Genomic DNA, 26,006 nt, shown 5'->3' with positions numbered 1-26,006 from the left:
AATCCTTTCACCTACATCTACACATTACAAACAACAAACGTTGTAACAAAGTAACTCTAAAACCTATTTTACAAAACTTCATCATTAATAACATCCCCCTCCAAAACTACCCTGTTTATCCACAAGTTTTCTACGCCCCATGATGCTTTGCGCGAAAGAAACTTCCGGTTCAATGTTAACAAACGCATTTCAAGTCATTCGTTTATAGCATTCATTCCAAGTAATGTTTAATGTTTGTTATCTATTTGCTTGAGATAAGCGGTCCACATTTTAAAGTTTGTCTTTTAAAAATTGTACAGTCCCTCACAGGAGCAGTCCGTCTTAACTTTAGATCTGTGTGTGTGAAGCGCTCTTTTTCGAGACGTGAAATAAGCTTTGCCTGGTTGCAAGGCAGCCGCGAACAGCAGGTGTTTCTAAATATTTTTTTTAATAGATTCCCACATGAAACCAACAGTATTACAATTCAAAATATGAATCACAGTTTCATTTTCTATCATCAGAATAAGTTATTCAACACTGAATACACTACTTCCGCCGCTTCACCGAAAGTTTTACACGCTTTCATTTTTACAGTAGCGCCCTCTGGAAACTTGTGGATAGGCTTTTGAAAGAATCCTTGTATGTTTACTCATGATTCAAAGAAATACACCAATAAGATGATGTCACAGTGACTTCATAATTATGAGGTGACGCCATAATTCTAGTTGCAGCCATATCTCTGTTTTTAGGCTCCAATTTGGACCCAAGCTGAAGGCCCATTGGCCCAACATGTTTTAGCTTACTAAAAGTTGAAAAGGCTGTAAATCACGAAAGGAGTCAAATAAATAAAACAGAGAAGTCAAAGGACAGAACAATTTCAAGGACGAAAAGAGTTTATGCATTCAACAACATGTAAAAAATGTAAGTGCATCCAATCACCCCAGGGAAATATGTTTTGGTGAAATGTAAAATAAATATGTGTAATGTAGATACAAAAGGAGAATGGTAACAAATACATTTATGTACACGCCGCTGCAAGCACAAAAAAGCCGTAATGCACAAAAGATATACAACATTTTCCAGTAGGAGATGCCCGAGGGGACATGGTCTCTATCAGTGCCAAAGCCATAATAGGTAATACATGCATCTGCTTTTGAGGGATTGTCTTATTTACATACATATTAAATGCATATACATACCACACTACCTTTGCATACACTGCATTTGCACGCATGCTATTTCCACAAAACCATAAGCACTTAACAGGAGTAGACATCTGTCTCAGGTCAGCTTGCCTATTTTGAAGATGTTTACTTGCGGGCAGTGGTGACCTATGTAAATCCTTTAATAACGCTGTTTTTAATGCCATAGCTTTTCGATTTCATGAAATGCAAATGACTGTCTATTTGCACAAACATGTAACGATTTCAGACTCCCCATATAACAACGAGTATGAAAAGCCAGGCAACGCACGCTCACAAAGGGCATAGATGATGGATATTGGAAACATGCGCAGCTTATATATATATATATATATATATACACTCACCTAAAGGATTATTAGGAACACCTGTTCAATTTCTCATTAATGCAATTATCTAATCAACCAATCACATGGCAGTTGCTTCAATGCATTTAGGGGTGTGGTCCTGGTCAAGACAATCTCCTGAACTCCAAACTGAATGTCAGAATGGGAAAGAAAGGTGATTTAAGCAATTTTGAGCGTGGCATGGTTGTTGGTGCCAGACGGGCCGGTCTGAGTATTTCACAATCTGCTCAGTTACTGGGATTTTCACGCACAACCATTTCTAGGGTTTACAAAGAATGGTGTGAAAAGGGAAAAACATCCAGTATGCGGCAGTCCTGTGGGCGAAAATGCCTTGTTGATGCTAGAGGTCAGAGGAGAATGGGCCGACTGATTCAAGCTGATAGAAGAGCAACTTTGACTGAAATAACCACTCGTTACAACCGAGGTATGCAGCAAAGCATTTGTGAAGCCACAACACGCACAACCTTGAGGCAGATGGGCTACAACAGCAGAAGACCCCACCGGGTACCACTCATCTCCACTACAAATAGGAAAAAGAGGCTACAATTTGCACGAGCTCACCAAAATTGGACAGTTGAAGACTGGAAAAATGTTGCCTGGTCTGATGAGTCTCGATTTCTGTTGAGACATTCAAATGGTAGAGTCAGAATTTGGCGTAAACAGAATGAGAACATGGATCCATCATGCCTTGTTACCACTGTGCAGGCTGGTGGTGGTGGTGTAATGGTGTGGGGGATGTTTTCTTGGCACACTTTAGGCCCCTTAGTGCCAATTGGGCATCGTTTAAATGCCACGGCCTACCTGAGCATTGTTTCTGACCATGTCCATCCCTTTATGACCACCATGTACCCATCCTCTAATGGCTACTTCCAGCAGGATAATGCACCATGTCACAAAGCTCGAATCATTTCAAATTGGTTTCTTGAACATGACAATGAGTTCACTGTACTAGAATGGCCCCCACAGTCACCAGATCTCAACCCGATAGAACATCTTTGGGATGTGGTGGAACGGGAGCTTCGTGCCCTGGATGTGCATCCCACAAATCTCCATCAACTGCAAGATGCTATCCTATCAATATGGGCCAACATTTCTAAAGAATGCTTTCAGCACCTTGTTGAATCAATGCCACGTAGAATTAAGGCAGTTCTGAAGGCGAAAGGGGGTCAAACACCGTATTAGTATGGTGTTCCTAATAATCCTTTAGGTGAGTGTATATATAACATAATCCATTTAAAAGAATGAGAAATAGATTTCTGAAACTGTCTTAATAGGACAACCATTATATATTACAGTGATAAACAGAAGAAAGTCAATTATGATTTCATGGAAAATGAAAATGACCTATGACACTAAAGCTGCGCGTTATGCGATAATTACAACTGTTCTGGTTACTCAATGCTATTCAAATATAGCCTTTCAAACCCAACACAAGGTTATTGTTCTTTAATGTTGGAGACATTTTCAACAAATCTAAAATTCTATGGCACATGCAAAAGACAAATAAAAAATAATAGCCCCATCTTAGAATCATGAAAATAACCAAAATATCATGATTGGCGTTATGTGGTTACGGGGCATTGAAATGCAGTTACTTAGGGGTGCAGGCTACAGAAATTTTAATCTGCAAATTGTTAAACCACTGTACATTTTCTCTATTCTGTTTCAAAACCCTCCAATCTGATCCTATACAACAAAAACTTAAAACTTTACGTACAGGAAAATATAAATAAATAACATCTTTTCTGACTTTCTCTCCAGAGGACAAACTTTTAAACTCTTTGAAGGGGAAACTTTGTGAACAGAAAAAAACGTACAGCATTATTATCAAAAGGTCAGACTACAGTACCATGTGTGAATTGTGATCTTATGGAGTTGGGTTGGAGTGTTGGAATGTAAGAGTTTTAGAGTGGCGAGGACTGCCCTCTGTTTGCCCGCCACTGCACGGCTGTCAATCAATCGATCCGATATTAGAGCTCACAATTCATCTGGTGTCAGAGGCTCGACAACCGCTTAGTGACATCTGAATCACCCTCCCAAAAAGCACAGCACTATGCACGTGTTTACACAGGGTGAAGGGGAATTCTTTTTTTTTACTTTGTTCTTATGTGTGAACTTATATAGGCATGCATTAATGTTGGACTTCCAGCAGTCAAATAGTTGAAAAACATACTGTGTGAAGCCTGGAACCGAACACAAAGATATAAATATGCATATAATATGTTAATGTGTAACCTAAGCCAATCGGCACAACATGCACAGAGTGATTACAAAAAGTGCTAATTAAATCAGCCAATGGCTAATATGCTCATTATCTTAAAATACAATTAAAGAAACGTCATACCATAGCTTGCCTTTACATTACACCTCTGGCTGTTTCCAGAAAGAGAAAAACAAGCCAATTAAAACAGGTCCTGAAACTGGACAGCAGCAATTGAACAACTGTCCCAGAGTGCCTCATTCTCTCATTCACACCCCTTCCTCATCACTCTCTTTATTTCTTCAACTCTCCACTCCATCTGTCATTCCACTCATTTATCATCACCTTTTCTTTAATTACCTTTTTGTGACTACAGTCCATGTTTTATCTTGAAAGCACTTTCAAGGGCGATTTGAAGGGCTTTTGACTTGAAAATTACAAAGACAATGTGGCACTTTTTGTACACAACCCTAAATTCCATTATGTGCAAAGATCCAAATACACATATACATGCAGTAACATACAGTATCAGTAACACACGATAAGTAACACACGACCCTACTAAATTCAACTACAATCATTCAAAACCTTTCGTGATAACACAAGAAAATAACTATACATTTAAAGGGACAGTTCATTAAAAAATTTGTCTTTGGTGTGTTATTAGCTGCCCATGCAAGTATTAGACACGTAAAGTTCGTGGTATGACTTGACTAAGACCGCCCAAATGTATACGCAAGTAAGGTGGGCGTACCTGTCAGTACAATTGCTTTGCAACCTGATGTTCCAAATATGGTAAGAGGTGTTACATTTCTTCTGCAGAACACAAAAGAAGAAATTTTGAAGAACGACAACCAAACAACATTGCCCCCATTGACTTCCATTGTAAATACAAACCCCCCATGACATTTCTCAAAATATCTTCTTTTATGTTCCACAAAAGAAAGAGTCATACAGGTTTTGAATGAAACGAGGGTGAATAAATGGGGGGGAGAACTATCCCTTTAAAATTGTATTTGGCCTCTCACACAAACTAAGCTACAAACAAAAAGACTTTGAATTTTGCACATGAGCGTTTAATGCTATTTTTTTGGAACACTATGAGGATGAGCGAATAATGTCAAGCTATGGAAGCTATAATAATATACAGTATATAATAATACATTATAGGACAGAATATAATATATATAATAATACATTATAGGACGGAATAACTTTTAGGCTTTCTTCTTTAAATGTCGCTGTAGAAAAATCTCTGCAAAACAGAACACACCTGGGGCACAGACCGTATTAACGGCTAAGAAACTTATCATCTCTTGACAAGGAGCCAGCTAAGCTCCCCGTCTCACGCTATGAGCCTGCAAAAGAAATTAAAGCCAGACCACTAACAGCCCACCAGCTTAGAGCTGATGACACCGCTGCCTCGGTGATCAGAGAGAAGGAACGTGTATCCTACAATTGTTTTCTATTTTTCCAGACCCAAGAAACGCAGATCCAAGCAGGAATGTACACACAGTGGCGTGACACTAAACGAGCCACGCATCTCCCGCAGCGCATCATTCAAGCTAAACATCTTTTAAAAGGATCCTGATCGGTTACACGCCTTAATCATGCTGCTCTTTAAATGATGCATAACTAATTCTGAAATGGCACCAGAACACCTTCATCACTTCGCACAGGACAAATGTGCAGCCAGAATAGTGATTTTCCACTCCATCTCTTTCAATGTAATATCATGCAGTTTGCTGACAATATCTTTGACCTCAACTATTATAAAGTAAGGACATTTAGATCTATTGTTCTTTTTTTGAACTGGTAAGTTAAAATGTTCAAATAAGTATCAGAGGCATCTTGATTTTTTTAATGCACCGTTTTCTGGTCAACAGTAATGCTAGTTTCACAAGACATTCACTTAATGTGATGAAAATTCTGCATCATTTATTCACCCTCATGTAATTTCAGACCTGTATGACTTTCTTTTTCAGCAGAACACAAAAGAAGATATTTAGAAGAATGTTAATAAAAAATGCTGTTATCTATTGACTTGTCATTGGTTTGTGTCCATACAATAGAAGTCAATGGGTACCAACGATTTTTGTTACCAACATTCTTTAAAGGGGTTATATGTCGCAAATACGTGTTTTTCTGTGTCTTTGGTGTGTTTTAAATTGCCCATGCATGTATTAGACACGTAAAATTGCAAAAATTAAAGTGTCGGAACAAAAGATGCATTCTATCTAAAAGCGAATGCTCACCCAGACCTGCCTGAAACGCCTCGTGTAACCACACCCCCACAAATCTACGTCAGTTCGTGGTATGAGTTGACTAAGACCGCCCAAATGTATACACAAGTAAGATGGGCGTGCCTGTCAGTACAATTGCTTTGAATCCTGATGTTCCAAATATGGTAAGGGGCGTTACATTTCCGTCACACACTTGCAGTATTCGACCAATCACTACGCACTGGTTAACTGACCAATCGTAGCACACCTCGCTTTTCAGAGCGTTGAGCTTTGTAAAAAAATATGCGCGTTTCAGAGAGGCGGGACAAAGAGAAGATACAAACATGCACGGTATGTGGAAAATACAGCATTTTTGAACCTTAAATCATGTATACACATTGCATTACATCTACAACAAACGATAATATTCGTTTTAGCCGTATCATATGACCCCTTTAAAATATTTTCTTTTGTGTTTTTGTCCAATTCAAAATATGTTACATAATAGGTTACATAATGTAATCTTGATGAATGCCTTTAAAGATTTTTGTCTTCTCCCATTTAAATAAACAGAAGTTGTACTTATGCCTATAAACAGAAAACATCTGACCGTCAGTGTTGCAAAGTTGGTCATAAAGCCAAATGATTTGCCTTAGCGTGACTGACTGGGTGCCAGAAGAAAACTTTGGAAAAGTTCAGATTCATTATAACTTCTGTCTGTAACTTTGTTTGAGCACACACAGAATTAGCAATATTCAAAAAAAGCCTCTTAATTAAATATATCGACGTGCACAGTCTTCTGAAGTGATCAATGCTAATAATTGATCCAAATACCAGGATAGAGGCAGTATTCACAAAAGTAAAGATCTATTCAACACACAGTGTCCTGTGAGAGTACTGTAATACAAACTGATTGAATTGACATTCAGCTCGGTCAATTCTATATCTGCCTCTCTCCCTATTTACAAAACAAACAATGGCAGTTCTACAATTAAACCGATAATGTCTGAAATGAAAAAGGGTGTGGGGATCCGTTTTAGTCAGCTTGAGTTTAGTTGAAATACATCAAACACTTTTTTATACTTCTTTACTTCATATGGACAAGCTACCAAGTGGTTGAATATCACAACTGACCTATCCATTGTTCAGTTCTATTCTCTAATACTGTAAATAATGTATGGCTTTTATTGACTAAAACCCCTCAGCGCTAAAACCGGTGTCCCACCAGACAGCACCAGTTTTTTTTTTGTCTTACGTTTGAGTAATACGTTCCATTGTCTTACGTGCAGCGGCTTAAACCATAAGTGGTGTGTGCAAGACGGACATGACCTTCTTCTCTCTATTCTCTCCATCTGGAGGAAGGGAACATCAGAAGGATTCGATGAGCAGTATGGATGTAAGAGGATTAGCGCAAATAGGATGAATATCACTTATAAAGACATTGCATGATTGATTATGGGGCAGGAAAAAGAATTAGAAGAGTTTCTGAGAGCTCTAAATGAGTAAATAATATATATGCAATTGCACAGCCGCAAATCCTCTAACCCTTACTTCCAATTGGGAGGTGTTTAAGGTATTAATGAGCTAAAGCAATATCATTAAAGTTCCCATATGTCACGACTTTACTACAACTCAGTGAAGACTGCACCGAAACTAAACGGATATATTAAATCCGAAAAGACTTCATCTTGATGGGACTCTTTCAGTTCACGACACAGTCCAGCTGTTTGTAAAGGTTAATAGAGACCCCATGCATTGGCTGCACATTCATATATGCATGTGCCAGTGTTACCCTGGGGGTAAACTGTAGGCTGTTGAACTGTGGAGCTTATCAAAGCATAGAAGAAAGAGTGGAGGATGAGGAGGTTTTTTGTAGCCGTAGGGGACGCAGAGTGAAGATGGAAAGATGTGTGGCCGTTGAGTTACACGGAATGATTTACGGGCAGATGCAAGGGCTTCACGCTATACATATAAAGACTCGAGTCAGCATAACTGGGCTCATATCTCTGTTGGTGGTCCATAAGTATACAAAGCCTTTCAAGACTTACCGACACTTTACCACCTGCTAGTAAGTTGCAGGTAGTGTTAGGGGAAGGACACTACCGTTCTAAAGTGTAGAGCACTTAAAGGAGTAGTTCACTTCAAAATTCGCCCCCATTCACTTTCCACATTAATTTTTATTCCTACTATGGAAAGTCAATAGGGGCAAATTTTGAATTGAACTACTCCTTTAAGGGAAATGTTTCTCATGATCTTAAAAATCTTTTGATCTGAGTGCCGTTTTAATGTTTTAAATTAGCGTTAGAGACAAAAACATAATTGTGCCAACATGTTGTATAACATTTGTCAACATACTATACTTGACTTAAACATGATGCTTTACTTCGGTGGTTATACAAAAAAAATGTATTGTTGTTTTATATAGTTAAAGGTATTGTCGTCATTATTAAACTTTATAGTAAAGCTGCTATGAAACAATCTGTATCATATAAAGCGCTGTGTTAATGTTGGTGTTAATAAAGCTGACTTTTTAAATGAATGACGATTAATAAAACATAAGCTGACAATAACTACCCGGAATAGTCCAGAATTAAAAAGCATACCAAGGTAATACCTCAAGAAGCTGGTTGATAAAACAAATTTGCTAATTCTTTCCAAATGGTGGCCACTTTGAAGATGCTAAAATATAACATCGTTTTGATTTAACTTAATATTTCCCATTATTTGCATTTGTTATCCATAGTTTTGATGACGTCACTATTCTTCTAAAATGTGGAAATATATGAATTAGTAAGTGACACAAAATATTTGAACTGTAGTGCAAGATTAATCAAAAGGACCCAAAGTACAACATTTTCTGGAGAGATGTGTTTTTTGGTCAATACTACATACAGTATAGATGACCTCAAGTCAAAACTAACAAACACAGAGCAAAGTCTACAAAACCAGCAGCTACAAAAAGAAAAGCTAGAGAAGATAGTATATCATGTCACTGTATAGGTATGAAGCGAGCATTAGTGTTTAGTACGCAATGCAACTGTGCAGTAAACTTCACGCTCATTTTTATCTTCCCCTCAAGAAGAATCCAACTTGTTCCAGATACAGTAAAAAAAAACAGGTTTTCTTCATTTCCATTTTTAGAGCTCCATCCTATCCATTAAAAGTGACAAAACCTCATAGTGCCGACATCTTAAGAGATCCAACAGCTTCAAAGTATAAAGAAACCTGTGACATCCTGCTGAGAATGTGATGGAAGCAAAAAGAGCAAAAGCATGACAGGAACGCAACATGTTCTGCAGAAAACTCACCTAACGGGCCCGAGGCTTTCCTTCATTTAATAGGGGAGTTTTCCAGACACTTTGAAAACAACACTGACATCTATAAAGATGAGAGAAGCTTTTTTCTTTCAGTGGCACACATATCGTCATTCAGAACACAGATGGATGAATGAAAGGATGAGGGTTACAAGAAACGTAACAGTTTGGTTAAGTGAGGGGATCCTGTTGAGTTTTTTCCTTTGGGAAGCAGTGGGTGGGTTGGGAATATGTGGGTGAAAAAGAGGGTAACCGTCTGACAAAGGCGGAATGATACTCCAGTTCTTCATAGCTTTTCTTTTCTTCAGCTAGGAGACTATAATTGGCCATTAAAATAACAAACCGCAGTATGATTCTAGCTGTGAAAACGGGCTCTGTGGACTAGGAACTGTGTAAGAAACAACTTACATTTCTCTTATGTCAGTTATATGCTGCAGCACTGCCACAACGAAACACCACCAGGCGACGCATATTCTGGACAGTGTACTCAAGTACATTTATTTCAATAAAATCTTACCATTATGGAATTCTTTTGTCTCTGTAGATCCAATTATGTTGGAAAGCTGAACAGAATGTAAAGTAGTAGAAGCGCTGTATTTACATTAATTTGCTAAGAGGGAAATAAGAGAAGTATTTAAAATTGGGAGAAATGTTGAGATAAAAAAGTCCTTTAAGGTTTTTCAGAGAAGCTCTAAAAGTGAGTACAGTGTAGACTGTAATTAAGCTTAATTTCAGATTTAGCTACTTTTTTATATACTGCTATTTCAATAATAAAGGAGAAAGACATCCCTCCTGAGTTCACTCTCTTCCAATTTTAACTAAACCCCTAATCATTCCCCCTGCCAGCGGCTTAAAGCGCTGTCTCCCTCAAATTTCCATTTCTCTACCATACCACCCCGCCTCATCATGCCCCCATTTCTATCAGCAGGAGAGAGAGACCCTCACACCATCCCACAGAGGAATAAGGAAAGGCTCCGGAAATGCATGCTGTTTGATCTTCATCCGTGGTGCTGCAGATCTATTTTGGGATGCCAAAATTACGATTTTCCCCACTTCAAATGCTTTGCAAAGAAATATGCAGGGTAGAAAGAGAGAGGGAAAAGAAAGAAAGAAAGATCTGCAAAAACTTTGTGCTAAACGTCTATGTCTGGAGCTCCCTACATCCGCCATTTTTCCGCTCCGTTGGATTCTCACGTCCAAAAACGTCCGAAAGAAAGATGGGAGTTTTGACGATAAACACACAAAAAAAATATTTGTTATACAGTATAAGCAAGCAAACAAGCATCCCATCAATGTCACGGAGCCAGTATCGATGTTATGTTTCTTGCTGATGCTTCAGCAAGAAACAAATGCTATCAAATGTTATCAAATAGACCTGTGAGAAGTGAACATATGCCTAAAAGCTTTAAAGGAACAGTTCACCGAAATATGAAAATTCTCTAAAAATGTTACCAACTAGATTACTGGGTTATTTTCCACCCAGAAGGGACCAACACAACCATTGGTTTGAATTAAACCAAAAAGGTTTATATTCAACTTAAATAGGTTAAAACAACCCAACATGGGTTTATTTATAACCCAATGGTGTACCCTAATACTCACATGTCCTGGGACTAGTTGTCATAAGTGTGTTTAGTCACGGAGCATGCAAGAACCCAATAAGATTCAATGTTATCGACATGCCACCATATTTGAATTCACTTCTCTGACATCTACACTTTCCGAACAGCCCAGGTACATTTTTTTACCGTTTTTCCTCATAGTGTATGTCGCCATGGACATTTGACTTACTGAATGGCAAATAAGCCCAAAATATTAATAACTTTCCTTTCCTTATTCCTAATTGTTTTTTTCGAGTCTGATTATTTAATGATGGGGCTTTTAGGAGCTTCAACATATTGGGTCTCATATAAGATAACATGACTGCATTTTAAAATGCATTTCATTTGTTGTTTAGAAACAAAGTCATGTACATCTAGGATGGCATGAGGGTGAGTAAATTATATGAAATTTTACATATTTTGCATACATTTATAAAAAGTATGTCACGGAGAACCAAACATTGAAAGGAACAAAAACAATACATTATTCCAGGAAGAAACTGATGCTGGATGATTAAATCAGAGAAGAGAGTGAGGAGAAGAGAGGAACAGAAAGAGGCCTATAGAAGAAAATGCATGAGCTGGAAAATGTGTTGTGACAGTAATCGGTGGTTTGCGATCCAATAGCTCTGCTTGAAAAGGAGGAAGCCGGTAAAACAAAAGCAAACAAAATGCAGCATCCCCCATGTGACCGCATTTTTACAAGTGCGGTCACTCTCTTTTGATGGCATACTTAGAGGTCAGCATGTCCTTTTAGGCCGGAAGGGTAAAATGAAGATAAATACTGTGGTTGTGGACCTTAAAATTGTATCGGGAGAAATCTAATTCTTCTTGATTATGTATCTCAGCACTTAGATGTACTCCGTTGCAGCTTGACGTCTATATAAAAACAGGCCTTAAGATTCTATGGCAACGGCGAGTATTGTTTGATCCAAACAAGCAAGTGTGCCAGGCCACGCTTCGGGCTGGCGTTTCTTGCAAAGGGCACTGAGCAGGGAGTTTCCCCTCAGTAAGAGGTCTGACCAATACAGTGGCCTGGCTCTGAACTGTTGCGTGTCCATGGGCCAACCAAAGGCCAAAGAACGGCCAAGACGAGGCCTGAACTAAGCATAACCCACAATGATGTGGTCCATACTGGTCCAAACTGTCCATTCACACAAGCCGCAAGTGTGCCTCAGAGCTTTGAAAACATTCCTTCATCACCATGGCAACCAACATTTACAACAATCGTCAAAACACGAGACAACTACCAGAGGAAATGAATGTAAACATAATGGACGCTAACACTGTGTCGACAACGGACGCGGCGCAGTGCGATGCGACAAAAGACAATAAAACGCATTAGAAGCCATTATAATTTCAAATTTAGTCCACACTGGATGCGGCGCGACAATCCCATTAGAACAAAGCCGTGTGTCGTGTTGCGCCGCGTCCGGTATAGACACGGTGTAAACATGAATGACTCACAAATACCACAAATTCTGTCTTCCTTTCGGTTAAATGTGTGACTTCATGTACTTTAGACTTCAGGGCTTTTATCTCGGGCCAAAAGCAACCGTGGTAAAATACATCCCCCAAAGAGTGTTTTTATGAAAGCCACAGAAGAAAGAGCAAATCGAATAAAAGTCTAGCCCTGGTTCTTGTCATCAGGGAACAATCTTCAGAGATATGACTGCTGTGAACTTTTGTTCTGTTCCAAGTGTAATGGTTTCAAAAGACCTATAGGGTCCACAGAGTAAATGTATTTCAGACTAATATTCCCTACAAAATCCAAAAGCAGACTTTTACTATTAGTAGTTTCTAGACAGCAAATACATTTGTGACTTTGCATTAGTGTCACAAAATGGAAAAACGGGAAAATATAGCCATCAAAGCCGGATTTTACTCTCCTTGTCCATGTGAGAATAGAAATGAGGAGTTTCAGGATTCAGATTAAAGGATTCATTACTGTCGCAAAGGGATTAGGGGTCTAAAGCAGGTTAAACCAAAAATGGGAAGGGGGAAGACAAAAAATGAGCTAATGTCTGATTCTTGACTACATGAACAGTAGGCCCAACCAGTAACCATTTTAAGAAGTAACCAGAGAGACTGTAAAATCATATGATGTTTTCAACCTTCTTGCAATAAACTGATGTAGAACAGCCCCATCAATTAATGAACACAGAATAAGATGAAAGGTCTTATTAAATGACAAAACTATGCTAAATAATAATTTCTTTTCAAAGAGTAAAACCCATTGGTCAAGCCAAAGGTTTATATGTTGGACAGCACCACATAATCACTCTCTGTCAGTAAAACAACAAATGTTTAACTTACAATGACTACTTTTTCTAATTATTCGACTGGATTTTGACCTTGACAAAAAAACACACGGCTAAAACAATGCTGTATAGGAAAGTACTACACATAAACAACCAAGCAGGGAACCCAGTTCTATTGATGGTAATGAGTCTGAACTCTCTCTGTGGCTGTTGACATCAATTAAATGCAATAACCCACAAAAATACTTTGACATTCACCTGACAGGACAAAACTCCTGTGAGATGCAAATTAGCCTGGAGGAAGAGCCAACAAGAAATAAATAATTTTCTGAAGACGAAGAGACGGTTGCCATGAATGTAAACTCAGTAATTCCTGACATTCAGTCTTTCTGGTAAAATGTATTTAGGTATTTTTTAAATTTATACATTCGAAAATACCAAAAGCAAAACACTTTTGACATGTGTAGGTTCTCAAGCTAGGCTTAAGCAGCTTGCACACAGGACGCGCAATACGCTGCGCTGGCCGCTGGGTTCAGCACAGCCCTTCGTTTTGCGCTTTTCAAAACTGAAGCTGAAGTCATTTGATTGTTGTTTTACCTTTCGGTCAGCAGCAAAATATGTATCTTTCACGTGCTAAAAAGCAAGCGATAGCACTAGCCCTGCTAGTTAGAAGAAAGAGAGCAGCAAGGAAGAAGAGGCTGTGGGTGCATGAAACCCTTCGGTCCAGGGAACAGTTTGGAGAATTCATGCTTGCGAAGGACCTCCATTTTATTTTCCGCGCTTGTTTGGTCCTGCCCCGTTTCTATTGGCCACGCGGGTAAACGTCACAGAGCACAGCGGCAAAAGTTGAACTATTTTGAACTTTGACCGCGGCGTCCGCCCGAGATCGACTCTGCTGTGCGTGCGCTTTGGTCGACGGAGCGACAAACCGCCCTCGTGCAGCGCAAGCCATTGAAATGAATGGGTTTCATAGCGCAGCGCATTCTGCGTCCTGTGTGAAAGCCGCTTTAATAGATGTAAAAAAAATGTAAAATCAAACAACATTCTCCCTCCTTAAGGCTCGTCGTAGTCCAGGCGAATTGCGCTTTCGTTCTGAGTTTGGGGGTAAAACGAAGCTCGAAAACGTTGAGAGACTGTATAGTGTTTTTGAACAATCTGAACACCCCTTTGTTTTAGTGATGGGTCGTTCTTGAACGATTCGATCTTTAATGTGACTCGGGAAGAACGAGTCGTCTTAGGGAGTGATTCGTTCAGTCGCGCATGCGCATTGCGCAACATTCTATGGGTCCTGTACTGGAATTCAAGAAGAACGAACGATTCAAACCTGAAGACACAGGTTTGAAAGACATTCATGTAGAATTTGTGCTCACAAGTGTGTGTTTATCTTTATTTAACAATGTATTGAAATGCAGATTATCCAATCAGAATTGGACCGATCAACTCCATATGGCTGGACAGAAACCACCAAACAGAGACTCTTCAGTTTCTAGAAATCGGACCAAGCCGTCTTGGCAAACAATTTTGTTTAAAAAGGCCTAGTGCAGGTCGCCCTGATGTTGTCTGAGCAAATTAAATCCCTTCTGTTTTGGCGAGCTAAAACTGAACGCTTTGAGTCTTCTACCTTCAAATATGTCAGGCTTTTTTCTCTGCGCCAGTATAAACGGTTTGATGGTTGCGTAGCTCAGGACAGATGGGTAGACTTTAAACAAACTCGGTAAAAGAAGAGCAAATTGAAGATGGGGACGAGGTAAAAGAGCACCACCTGTGTCAACATGGCTCCCTGGGTCATATTTACTGATGCATCATTAAATTCCTTGGAGTGCTGTCTTCTTCAGAGACTCTAGAAGTTTCCAGTAAAGATGAAAGACAAGACAACAGAAGGTAAGGGATGGAGAGCAGCTCTTTAACTTGAGGGAAGGCTGGCAGACCGTGAGCCTATTTAAAGAACTTTTGATGTGTTTGCAAGGACAGCTACCAAGAATCCCTCAATTCTTGATTTTATTCTGGACTGAGAGCTCCTGTTATCTATAGTAGCATCCAAAATAAGAAGATTGAGTGACATGGGTATTTATGTCAACAGAAACATTTTAGACACTAACTGAAATTATACTGCGTAAAAAAAAAAACGAATTTAAATAAAAAATTACAAAACTGGCAATATTTTTCAGTATTAATGGTTATGTTTATCATTATTTTGCAAAATAATTTGTCTCCTGGTATTAAGAAATCCACACGCAAGAAAAGGGGGAAAGTAAAAGTTTACATTTTGTTGTGAACTTAATGTGCTTTGAACTAGATTGCACCACTTGACTTAATGATGTCATTCATAGATGTTATTTATTCTTCCATGCTGAATGGAGGCAGGTGCTGAAAACGTGTTCAAACCGATTTGGCACATCGTATGTAACCTATTTCTCTAAATGAAATCTCAATTTCAATGCAGCTAACCGTGTTACATGCAATCAAAATACATAGGGCTTGTGCATTTGCCCGTACATTGTAAACTTCCTTGATTTAATCCATGTGTGAATGAAAAAAAAACACAAGTATGTTGATGTAAATCCACGTATGACACCCCGGGCAAATGCAAGAGCATATCATATCAAGCACACTTATATATTTCAAATCCCTTAGTGTAAAGCTAAATAGGCGCTCTATTCTCTCTTGAAGGACTGTTGGCACGCTGGGTATTCACTCCCCCAACACACACACAGTACTTCACCCGCTGTACCGCATTTGCTGCCTCTTCCTCTGGGTCTTAAAGAGTACATTACTAGGGATTTTTAAGGTCCTACTTTGGTTTAGTGTCCAACAAGAAGTTTATGTACATAGAAGGTGTAAAAACACTATTATTTCGTAATAATAGGCAGTTATTCTTACCTTACTTATTGACTGACTCTCAAATGATTCGTTCCGCGATTCATCTGTCTAATCCCCTCCTTACCACTAGCCTAGTCTGATGTGATTGGTCTACCGCGAATGAGGCTCACGAGCTACAGTGTTTGGGGGAGAAGAGTGAAGTTTTCGCGGGCAGTCCTAGCAAACGTAGGCGGGGACAAATATGTAGTGACGTAAATCCGCAGCGGTTCGCGAATCAGACTAGGGACAACTCGTTTGCGTGATTCAGAGTCGACTCCTTTTTTTCCAAGCCAATAACTTTGTTATTCATTCACCTTCGGATTTACAACAGAAAGAGGCCTATAGAAGAAAATGCATGAGCTGGATAATGTGTTGTGACAGTAATCGGTGGTTTGCGATCCAATAGCTCTGCTTGAAAAGGAGGAAGCCGGTAAAACAAAAGCAAACAAAATGCAAAAACAAATAGGGATAGGGAACTGTTTAAAAAGCAGCTTTAAACAGATTCTGGAGTTTCCAGAGACTTAGCCCAGTAGTCTTTGCCCTGTAGTCACAGTCTCTTCATATATACAGGCAGATGTGAATGATCAGCGGATCTGTCATTAACTGATGATGAACTGCACAGTTTTTAGTAACGCATGTGCTGTCATGCAGAAGGTGCTGACATTACTAAAGCTCATTTCAAGCCTGTTTAAATAAAAAGAATAAAGGCCCACTGCCATTCTTGTGTGTAATCATTGTGTATATAAACTTTTTGTATTAGTAAGTGCTGCTAAGTTTCTAGAACTTTACATTATTTGGATAACTGGTAATTTTCAGTTTTGATTTTCGGGCAATTGCATCCTGAATTTTCTGTATCGGTTTCGACATTGAATTTTCATTTATTGTGTCACGTATATATAAGGATGCAGTGTTTGTGTGGAAGAGAGAGACAGAGTGAACAAAGACTCACAAATGCTTGTTTATAAATAGAAGCACACCAATCATTTTATCCCGATGCATTTTATATCTTTGGGTATTAGATTGGGTAAATTTCACTGCTGCGACACATTTATCGAGTGCCTTTCGGGTCGCATTCAAAATGCTCAGATGAAGGGGACATAAAATAAGCACATAAAATGCATGAGTCTTTATGGGTGCTCATAAAGAGCTGGAGAAAGTGTAATATTGAGAAGCAGTTTCAGCTGGTTTGCGCTTTTCTCTCTCTTTCTCTCTTTCTCTGATTTCAGGAAACCACAGTCCAATCCTGAGCCGCAGCCTGGAAATAAGGATAGAAACAGATTTATGGTGCAACTTTGCCCCAAGTGAAAGCAGTGTTTATTATCACCCCTGAGCTTTATGGAAAACAAGAGGGACAGAGAATACGGCTTTTGTCCTCCTGGCACGCCGTTGAGTGGTACGGCAGAGATGGACTGTCAGGAAGACATGGTTTATGATTGAGAAGGTTTGAAACAACCCTTGTTGCCACATTTAAAGTGTAATCTTTCAAACATCTGTTTAGAAATGCACCATGGGACACAATGCTCTGATGTTAAACAGAAAAATGACGTGAAGTATAAAACTGTGCGTGCCAGTTTAAAAATTTGGCATAAATAAAAGCTAGTGGGATTTCTGAATTATCTGGACCGTTGATCCAAGTACAAAACAATGTATGCATTATGCAATATACTGTATATATATATATATATATATATATATATAATTCATTCATATATTCCATGTTATTACATTATTAAAATGTTATTATAAAAAAATACTTTTTTGTTTTAAGGCAAAAGCCATCAGGATTGCTTCATTACATATGCTACACACACTACATTTACATCTTTACAGTGACGTGGGATTTAATAAGTCAAGCAGGTCTTAAGTTGTCGAGGTCACTGTCTGACAATTCCATGAGGCACAGACCCAAACAACAAAGCAATTTTCTACAACCAAATAGCACTGTGCATTTACTCAAATAGCAAAATTGTCTATTCAACTGACAATATCTTTCTGTGCAACACGAATACTACTGAAATACAGTACCTTTTCTCTTTCCACCACACAAATTATTACCATTCACCTCGATGCTTACTGTTGTTCATGAATAGCAATGCTTTTATCACCTGGCCTCTATGGCTGCAAGCCATCAATTCCCTGCCCATCTACAATAAAATTGCTTTCAAAACACTGGCTCTTTCTGTCTAAAATAATCAAATTGTACTTTATGTGGGGGAATAAGCATGGAATCCTTGCTAACATCTACCGTTTGGATTTACCGTATAACACAAGCAGTCCCATTACTGTTTTAACAGCCTTTTGTTACGTAGAAATATAAAACCAACATAATTGGCAGAATAGGAGCCCAAGCTATTATCTGCAACGGCATATTTTCAAAGATGTCTTTCAGTTTTATTGTGCCTTTGAATCATAGTCACTGCTGATTGGCCAAAGCCACCTGGGTTGTGCAGGGCCATTCGATTAAGAAATCTGACATGATGCTATAAAGTCCTAATCGGATTTTAAAAAGGTTCTGTATTTTGAAATTTGCAGCTAATGTGGAGGAGAGCAGAGGAAGAAGGAAGCCAGCAAATGTTCTGCCAGAATCCTGGCCGAATCTGAACCTCTCGGTCACATGGGATCATGAAGAACTAACACAAGAAAATCAAGCACAGCAGGGGAGGCCAAAGGCTGTAAATGAAGCCAGTAACGATGAACCTTTTATAAGTGGGAGTACGCAAGCAAAACTTCACTAACAAGTGAAAATGTTTCTTTGATGAGGGTGAAATCCATCTAAGGATAGGCCAAACAACATCTTGATCTTGCGTTGCCTTTTGGCAATATTCAATACATTGCTCAAGAATTAAAAGGGTGTATTATTCATAAATGTATTCACTGTAACGATCATTTCAGCCAAACAACTATTAGAACCAATGAGATTCAAAATATATGATGCAAGTAAAACGAGCAAAATCTGGTTTAAAAAAAGGTTAAATAAATAAACACAGTTTTTTTACTAAATGAAAACACAAATGATATTTTATATCAGGACTTCTGTGAACATTTATGACCAATATCATAAACTTTGTACTATAGAAAGTCAAACAATTGAAAGAAGTTTTAAATCTTAATCAGAAATGTTATTAAAACATCTCTGCCCTCACTACAAAAAATCAATAAAAAGTGCATTTGTGACTTGAAATAGTCACAAAAAGCTTACTATGTTGTAACAATCTAACATTATCAGATTTTCAGTACATGATTATTGTGGCAAAAAAATCACGATAACAATATCACAAGTTCTACAGATATTTTTAAAAAGAAATAAATTATGCTATCAGTGAAAATCATCTTTAATTTTGTTTATTTGCGTTTTCCGCCACCGTAGTGCTTTGAAAGGGAGGGGTGAAGTGTGCCGTTGGTTGCAATTCGCAACCTCACCGCTAGATGCCACTAAAATTTCCACATTGCTCATTTAAGGCAAAACTCCAACTTGTTTACAATATGTGTACATAGAATTAACACAGTATCAATAACTGTGGTTTTTAATATCACAGTTATTGCCAGTACTGGTATATTGTGACACCCCCAACATAAACATAAATATTGGCCTACATATACGCTACACAACACTGTGCACAGCCCTTATATGACAATGCCAGCTTTGTTTTGAATGCATAAACAACACATGCATTTCTTGGTACAAGATGCCTTTCCTCTGACAAAATAATGTGTGCCATCTCGCTGTACCTCATTAAGTCCAGTCACAAATATGGCCATTATGCTTGACCAGCATGTCCAACTACCACTGAAAAATTGATCCCAAAGAGAGCTCCTCATGACTCTAATTCTCAAACAGTAAAATAAAAAAATCCAAACACCACCATCCCAGTTGGCTGCTCTCCGACTCGCCTATTAGCACATAACTGTGTGCTTAATAACAGCACGGCAGCATCAGTGACTGTCCCTCATCATCCATACCACTGCACAAGAACCTGAGTCATCACTGATCAAAAGAGTCAGACCGACAGTCAATAAAAAAGATAATGGTGAATGTGAAGACTGCAGGATTTGACAGACACTTTCACAAGCTGGAGAGCAGCTAATAAGTGGAACTGTGCGTTGATGTTACCATTGAACATGTCGGGTTATTAACAGTTCACAGTGACAGAAAGGAGAAAAAGACAAAAAGAAAGAATTTTTAAAAGCAAATGCTTGACAGTCGATTGCATGTGTGATAGACCTGATACGCGGCTGTTAGTAAATTAAAGGAACTTGGTAGGCTGCTTTTTTCAACCCTAAAATGCCAATGATGCCTCTGTCGAGGTTAAGAAAGAGAGAAAGAGAAAGAGAAGCTGAAAATGAAAGAGGTGCTTGCTGACCTTATAAAATTAGGCTAATGCACAAAGCAGCTGCCTGTCTGCTCATATGCAGAATTTTGGACCTGTATATTCTCCAATTACCTGAAGCCAATATAAGGTCAAAATAAATGTGCGTTAAAAGAAATAAACATGTTCAGTTTTTTGCATATCCAATCTATGTATTCAATCAAGTATGTGTAGTTTTTTGAAGAACAGCCAAAAAAAATCATGAAGGAGAAATCGAAATGCATGCATGCGAAATTTGTAAGATTGACATTTATGTGGACTTGATTCTTGAAAGCTGTTTGTGCCATCATACAAAGCATTCATTATTATGAAGCGACACTCTTTATCTTACTCTGTGAAAAGTGAAAAAAATCAGGTTTTGAACACAGTACACTGTTAAGTCTGAATGCATAAAACACATTTGTCCCCAACATTCTCTAGCGCGCCCTTGTGAATGCAGCAGTGCGGCAAGATGTCACGACAGAGATGAGCAGAGGTCAAATTTACGGTTTCGATCCTATGCATCACACAGACGCTTACATCACTACTATAACAACCAATCCAGATGCAGTACAATACCTGCACTGTCTGAGCAAACAAATCTGATTAAACAACTTGAAAAATGCAGACCATCAGACCTAGAGGTCAGACTCGATTTGATTTGTGGGCAGTGTGAATGAATCCTAAATCTTAATCTGCTGCAGGGCCTTTATTGTGTGGTAAAGGACACTTCTGAGAGCACCAATTTAATCTCAGTGGAAAAATATTCGAGATTGTGTGGTTTTGGCCCTCATCTTGGGGACATTTCCAATACCATGCACAGAAAGCAACAATGCAAATCTTAGGTGGGTCTTGGCTGGCTCATTTTCAACACAATGGCAGTCCAAGGTCAAGTCAGTCAACTGGGGCCAGACATTATAATGTATGTGGTCATCCACAGCTGCCATCAACAGTGCAATTTAGTAATGAAAACATTTTGTGTTCCATTTACTTGCAGTCACAGGTTACACATGTAAGCAGGTGCATGTGCATAAGCATGCACATTCCACATGCAAATTGTTCATCTTTTGGTTCATACGAAAGCTTGATAAACTGTGACCTACTTTTTGAATAGAAAACAACAAACCAAATCACTAAATCAAACTGACCTCTTAAAATCAGACACCCCTGCTGAAAAAACCATCACAGAAACTCGAATGGTTTCCATTGAAATACCATTACGAACCATTAGCATTTTTCATTAAAACCATTACAAAATTCCTTTTTGTAGTGTGTTTTAGGCATTATTAATAGGATTAATTTGCTAGATAACACCCCACCAACAGAATCCATCACATTCCAGTAGTCACCATTATAGTTTCCATTACAACCATTCAATTCATTACATTTTTAATTTAATTTGACATTTCTGTTTTTTCAGAAGGGATGAAATCCAAATTTAAAACCACAATCCATATTTTCATTACTGCCACATCTGTTTGAAACATAAAATTGCAGGTCACTTTATCTACTTATCTTTACCTGGGTATTTACATAACATAAAAATCACATTTTCTGCAAAATCTAACCTGAGAGCTCTAATTATACGCTTATTGTAAGAGAGTTTTAGACAGATTTTATTTTTGTACCTGCTCTGAGTTTTAACTGAATTTTGTTTATTTTTGACCAAAAAAAAGTTAAAGATTTCCACTTCAAAATAATTCAAACTTTGATGAAAAACTGCATAGTTTGAGACTGGAGCAGAAGATATAGTTTTAATTTTCTTTTTTCTTTTTCTTTTGATTCAAAATAGAAGCCGCAAATGCCTATAGCCGGGTTTCCATCCAAAGTTGCGAATTTAGCTTATGCGCAAAATTGGAATATCGCATAAAACATTTGCGATAAGCACCGTTTCCATCCAACTATAGTCAACAGTCACTTCCTAATAAACTGGCACTAAATATCAGTAAGAAAAGTAAGAGAAGATACTGAATATAATAATTTTCATATATAATAGTTACCAGGGGCTGCGCTAGGGGTGGGCTAAGGGGGCTGAAGCCCCAAAAGTTTTCAGAAAAGCCCTGAATGTTTTATTACCATGCCATAACAACATTTCAGATGCTGTGTAACAAGATCAGAAAAAAAAGAAAAACCACCTCAAGAGAGCGTAAAAACTTTTTTGCAAATTAACGGTTTTTATTTTGAAATTTGGGGTTTCCATCACTCGTTTCTGATGCGAAAATTCAAAATGCCCATAAAACCAGGGTGATGGAAACCAGGCTAATGTGGCACCATATCCTAACATCATTGTTGCAATGGCCCTAAATAATATCTAGAAAAAATCTAGAGTAGTCACCTTTTGACTCTGCAGTAGGCCAACCAGACTTAAATACTAATTCGCACTGATCCAACAAACACCAACAAACTCAAACACCAACAAATCCCAATAAACACCAACATAATAAATTCCACTGACAATGACCCAACAAACACCAGCATGGGTTTCACACTGATCAAACAAACGTGTTGTTCTAATTATATATCAATATAGCTGTTTCTTGGTCTCTGTCATTGATTTATCTTGATGCATTGCTAGGGCCAACCAATAGTTGCCTATTCAATAGTCCAAGACTAATGCTCTTACTTGGCAACTCTTAATTTAAAACCTTCATCCGTCACATCCTAACAATGACCCATCTGACTGGCAAACTTGAAATTTGCAAGGCTCATAAATTTCTCTACAATCGAGATAAGTGTTCCGTCAGTGTTCTATAGGGATGCTTTGGCACAAGTGAGTCTAATGATTGGCTGACTGTCAGCCATCCAAGTGATCAATTATTCAAGAGAACTGGATGTTTTTGCCTCTCCCAGTGCTTTTAATGGCTTCACTATGCTGTTTATCACTATCTCTGCACCTTGGCTGAAACAAAATGACTGAGCAAGCCACTAAAAGAGGATCTACGATGAATAAAACACATAAATACCATAAAGACGACCTAATCCTCCTCCATCCTAGACTATAAAAGAGAATAGCAGCGTTGGAACGACCAGAGTTGGCTGTCTGACCTAGTTAGCATACGAACACCCCCACAAGCAGACTGTACCACGATCAGACGCAGAGGGGCAAAGCAGGCCCAATGAAGAGCTTAACACAACATTTGAAATACAGTCTTGTCTTTGATGCAGAATTTGTGCAAGCACATCTGAATTCTTATCGGTTTTCAGAGACACTTAATAAATCCTTAAATTCAGCATTGGGAGTAATGTTCCCAGTGGGAGTGCAACTGTGATTCGCACACAATGTTCTCAAAATTTAAGTGAAGCGTTTTATTATAGGGTTGGGCTGCCTAAAAAAGTGGGGTGGAGAGGGAGAAAATGAACCATTACGCTTGTAAGATTGAAGCTATAAGATTACAGATCCCGTAGAGATGTTTTCTATGATGGATACATGCAATACTTCATTTATATAATGCTACATATTATATTATAACACTATATATTTTAAGTAACATAAAAGTAAGACTTCCTGTTAGATTACACAGACATCTTCGACAAAACAACACTCACCCTCTGATGCTGTGGCTGCTGGGGGCTGAGGCCCAACAGGTGTTGGGGGTACAGGTCTTGGCCAAGGTTTTTCTGAGGGGAGGCCCGCCCTCATGACCCCAACATACTCCACAAAGGTGCCAGGAAAGTTGCCTTTCTCTTTAGTGCGTTCATTGGTGCCATGCAGCCAGCCCTTTGGGCACTTTTCATCACCCTCCTGGTGATCTGGTGTCAGCAGAGCCGTCTTGGCAACCGTGAGGAGATCTCCAGGCTGCAGGGAGATGTCGTCACCACGCTCATGATTGTACTCGAACAGTGCACGGTACTGAAAACAGTCCGAGCTCATGGTTTGTTCTTCACATATGCTTCAAAAAGGGTTTTCTGCTTATTTTGATGCTTATTTAAAACCTGGATGTGGTCGGTAAGTCCTTGGTTTAAATCCTGAGTGCTAACTCAGCTAGAAAGTCCTTGAGTCAAAACCTGAGAGCTCATCACATTCAGTTGAGTTTCTTGCAAGGGTTAAAACTTCACCACTACACCATGTGTTTGGCAGAGGCCGTTATTGCGCAGTTCACAAATAAAAGAACAAATCTGACTTATCAGACCACGGGGGTAAAAACAATTATAGTAGTCTGTGGCATGATAGAGAACGCAGAAACAGTCCCATGAAGATGGGGATGAATACAAGGGCGAGGGTGCGTGACAGCGGTAGCACAAATTCGGGGACACGGTGACCTGGAATCGGGACGTTGGGAAGTTCTGCAGCGTTGGCACTAGTCCACAGACAGAAATGAAAGATTTATTGAAATGTCCATTTGCAGGTGTGGTCAGAAAGACATTGACATGGGCAGTGCCAGTGCCAGTTTATTTATCAAATAACCCAGCCTTGGTCTTCTTTGTTGATAAACACCTTAAAACCTGAAAGCATTCGTTTTACAATCAGTTTCACAAATTTCAATCTAAATTAAAATCCTTAAATTGCAAAATGCTTGCATTATATGAGCAACTTTTACATGCAATAAACATCTCTACATGCAAGCTATAAAAAAGGTTTTTTTTCATTGCATGACATCACAACCTATGTCGTTCTATCAAACGCAGACAAACACAACATGTCTCACTCACTCACAGCGCGTGACTGGGACAGTGCCAAGTTGGGTACAGCGTGCAGAAAGTCGACTCGCAATATACAGTCTACTATCAACTTACCTTCTTCCGCACCGGGCAAAAGCGTCCAAAATGCAAGCTACTTCAAAACAAACAGAACGAGAACGCATTTTAAAGTCGGTTTAGGTACAATGTGCGATTTAAACGTATCCCCAAACAACCTGCGCGGCTGAATCAGACATCCAGCCAGACTATGCTGTAGAACGAGTCTGCCCGGGTGACGTCACATACCACGCCCCCGCTGTCTGATCATGACACACTGTGGGATAAAGTTGGGAACTTGCCTGTCATGGATGCAGTGGTCATGAGGAGAAATAAGGCATCGTAGTTTCTATCAGCGTGGACACGAAATCGCAAGATATGTAATAAATCTGACGTCCGTGGTGTTGATCTCGCTAAAAAAATGATAATCCTTTCTTTACCCAATTTCAAGGGCAATATCAAGGACATTATACATGTCCTTACATTACATTCATGGAATCTAACAGTCAAATGTACAGACGTATGTTTTACCCAAACATAATATCTTTACATTAATTAATCATTTATACTAGTCGATAGTGAAAAACGTAAAATAACAGGTTTAAATATGAGGAAAAAATATTCATAAACTACAAAAGAAAGAAACATAAGATACAAAAGAAACAATGATCAATGACTGATTATTAATAATTAATATTTATGAGCTTAATCAGTAGGCAATTCTTCCACAGTATCATGCACTCTTTACAATTCATCTTCCATAGCAGTGAAATAGAATGGGATTTAATGTTTTTATGCAACGCTTTCTTACAGCAAATGATTTAACACATTTATGATTAATTGACAGTTAATTGTGAATATATATTCATCTTCACTTATATTCGAAAAAAGATGAAGATGAAGTGATAGTTCACCCAAAAATAAAAATTCTATCATCACTTTCTTTCTTTCACAGAACACAAAGATGATATTTTGAAGAATGTTGTTAACTAGCATTGCAT

The 26,006-nt window shown here is 38.6% G+C and overlaps 1 protein-coding gene across 3 annotated transcripts in view; it reads right to left on the bottom strand.

Annotated features, from left to right (window-relative positions):
• pik3r3b (phosphoinositide-3-kinase, regulatory subunit 3b (gamma)) overlaps positions 1-25,207 on the bottom strand; it is a 153,962-nt gene extending 128,755 nt beyond the window's left edge. Inside the window, exons 1-2 of one of the 3 annotated variants that reach the window (XM_057337080.1) lie at positions 25,066-25,207; positions 23,878-24,774 (exon numbers count right to left, since the gene is read on the bottom strand). In XM_057337080.1, the coding sequence (XP_057193063.1) occupies positions 23,878-24,202 (325 nt within the window). In that variant the 5' untranslated portion in view covers positions 24,203-24,774; positions 25,066-25,207. The remainder of the gene's footprint in view (positions 1-23,877; positions 24,775-25,065) is intronic. The other 2 variants (XM_057337081.1, XM_057337082.1) reach the window with 2 other exon arrangements.
• Between the last annotated feature and the right edge of the window lie 799 nt (positions 25,208-26,006).

Source organism: Triplophysa rosa, linkage group LG7 (genome assembly GCF_024868665.1).
Source record: "Triplophysa rosa linkage group LG7, Trosa_1v2, whole genome shotgun sequence".
NCBI lineage: Eukaryota > Metazoa > Chordata > Actinopteri > Cypriniformes > Nemacheilidae > Triplophysa > Triplophysa rosa.
The sequence above is the reverse complement of the archived record's forward strand: the minus strand, read 5'-3'. Positions and strand labels throughout refer to the sequence as shown.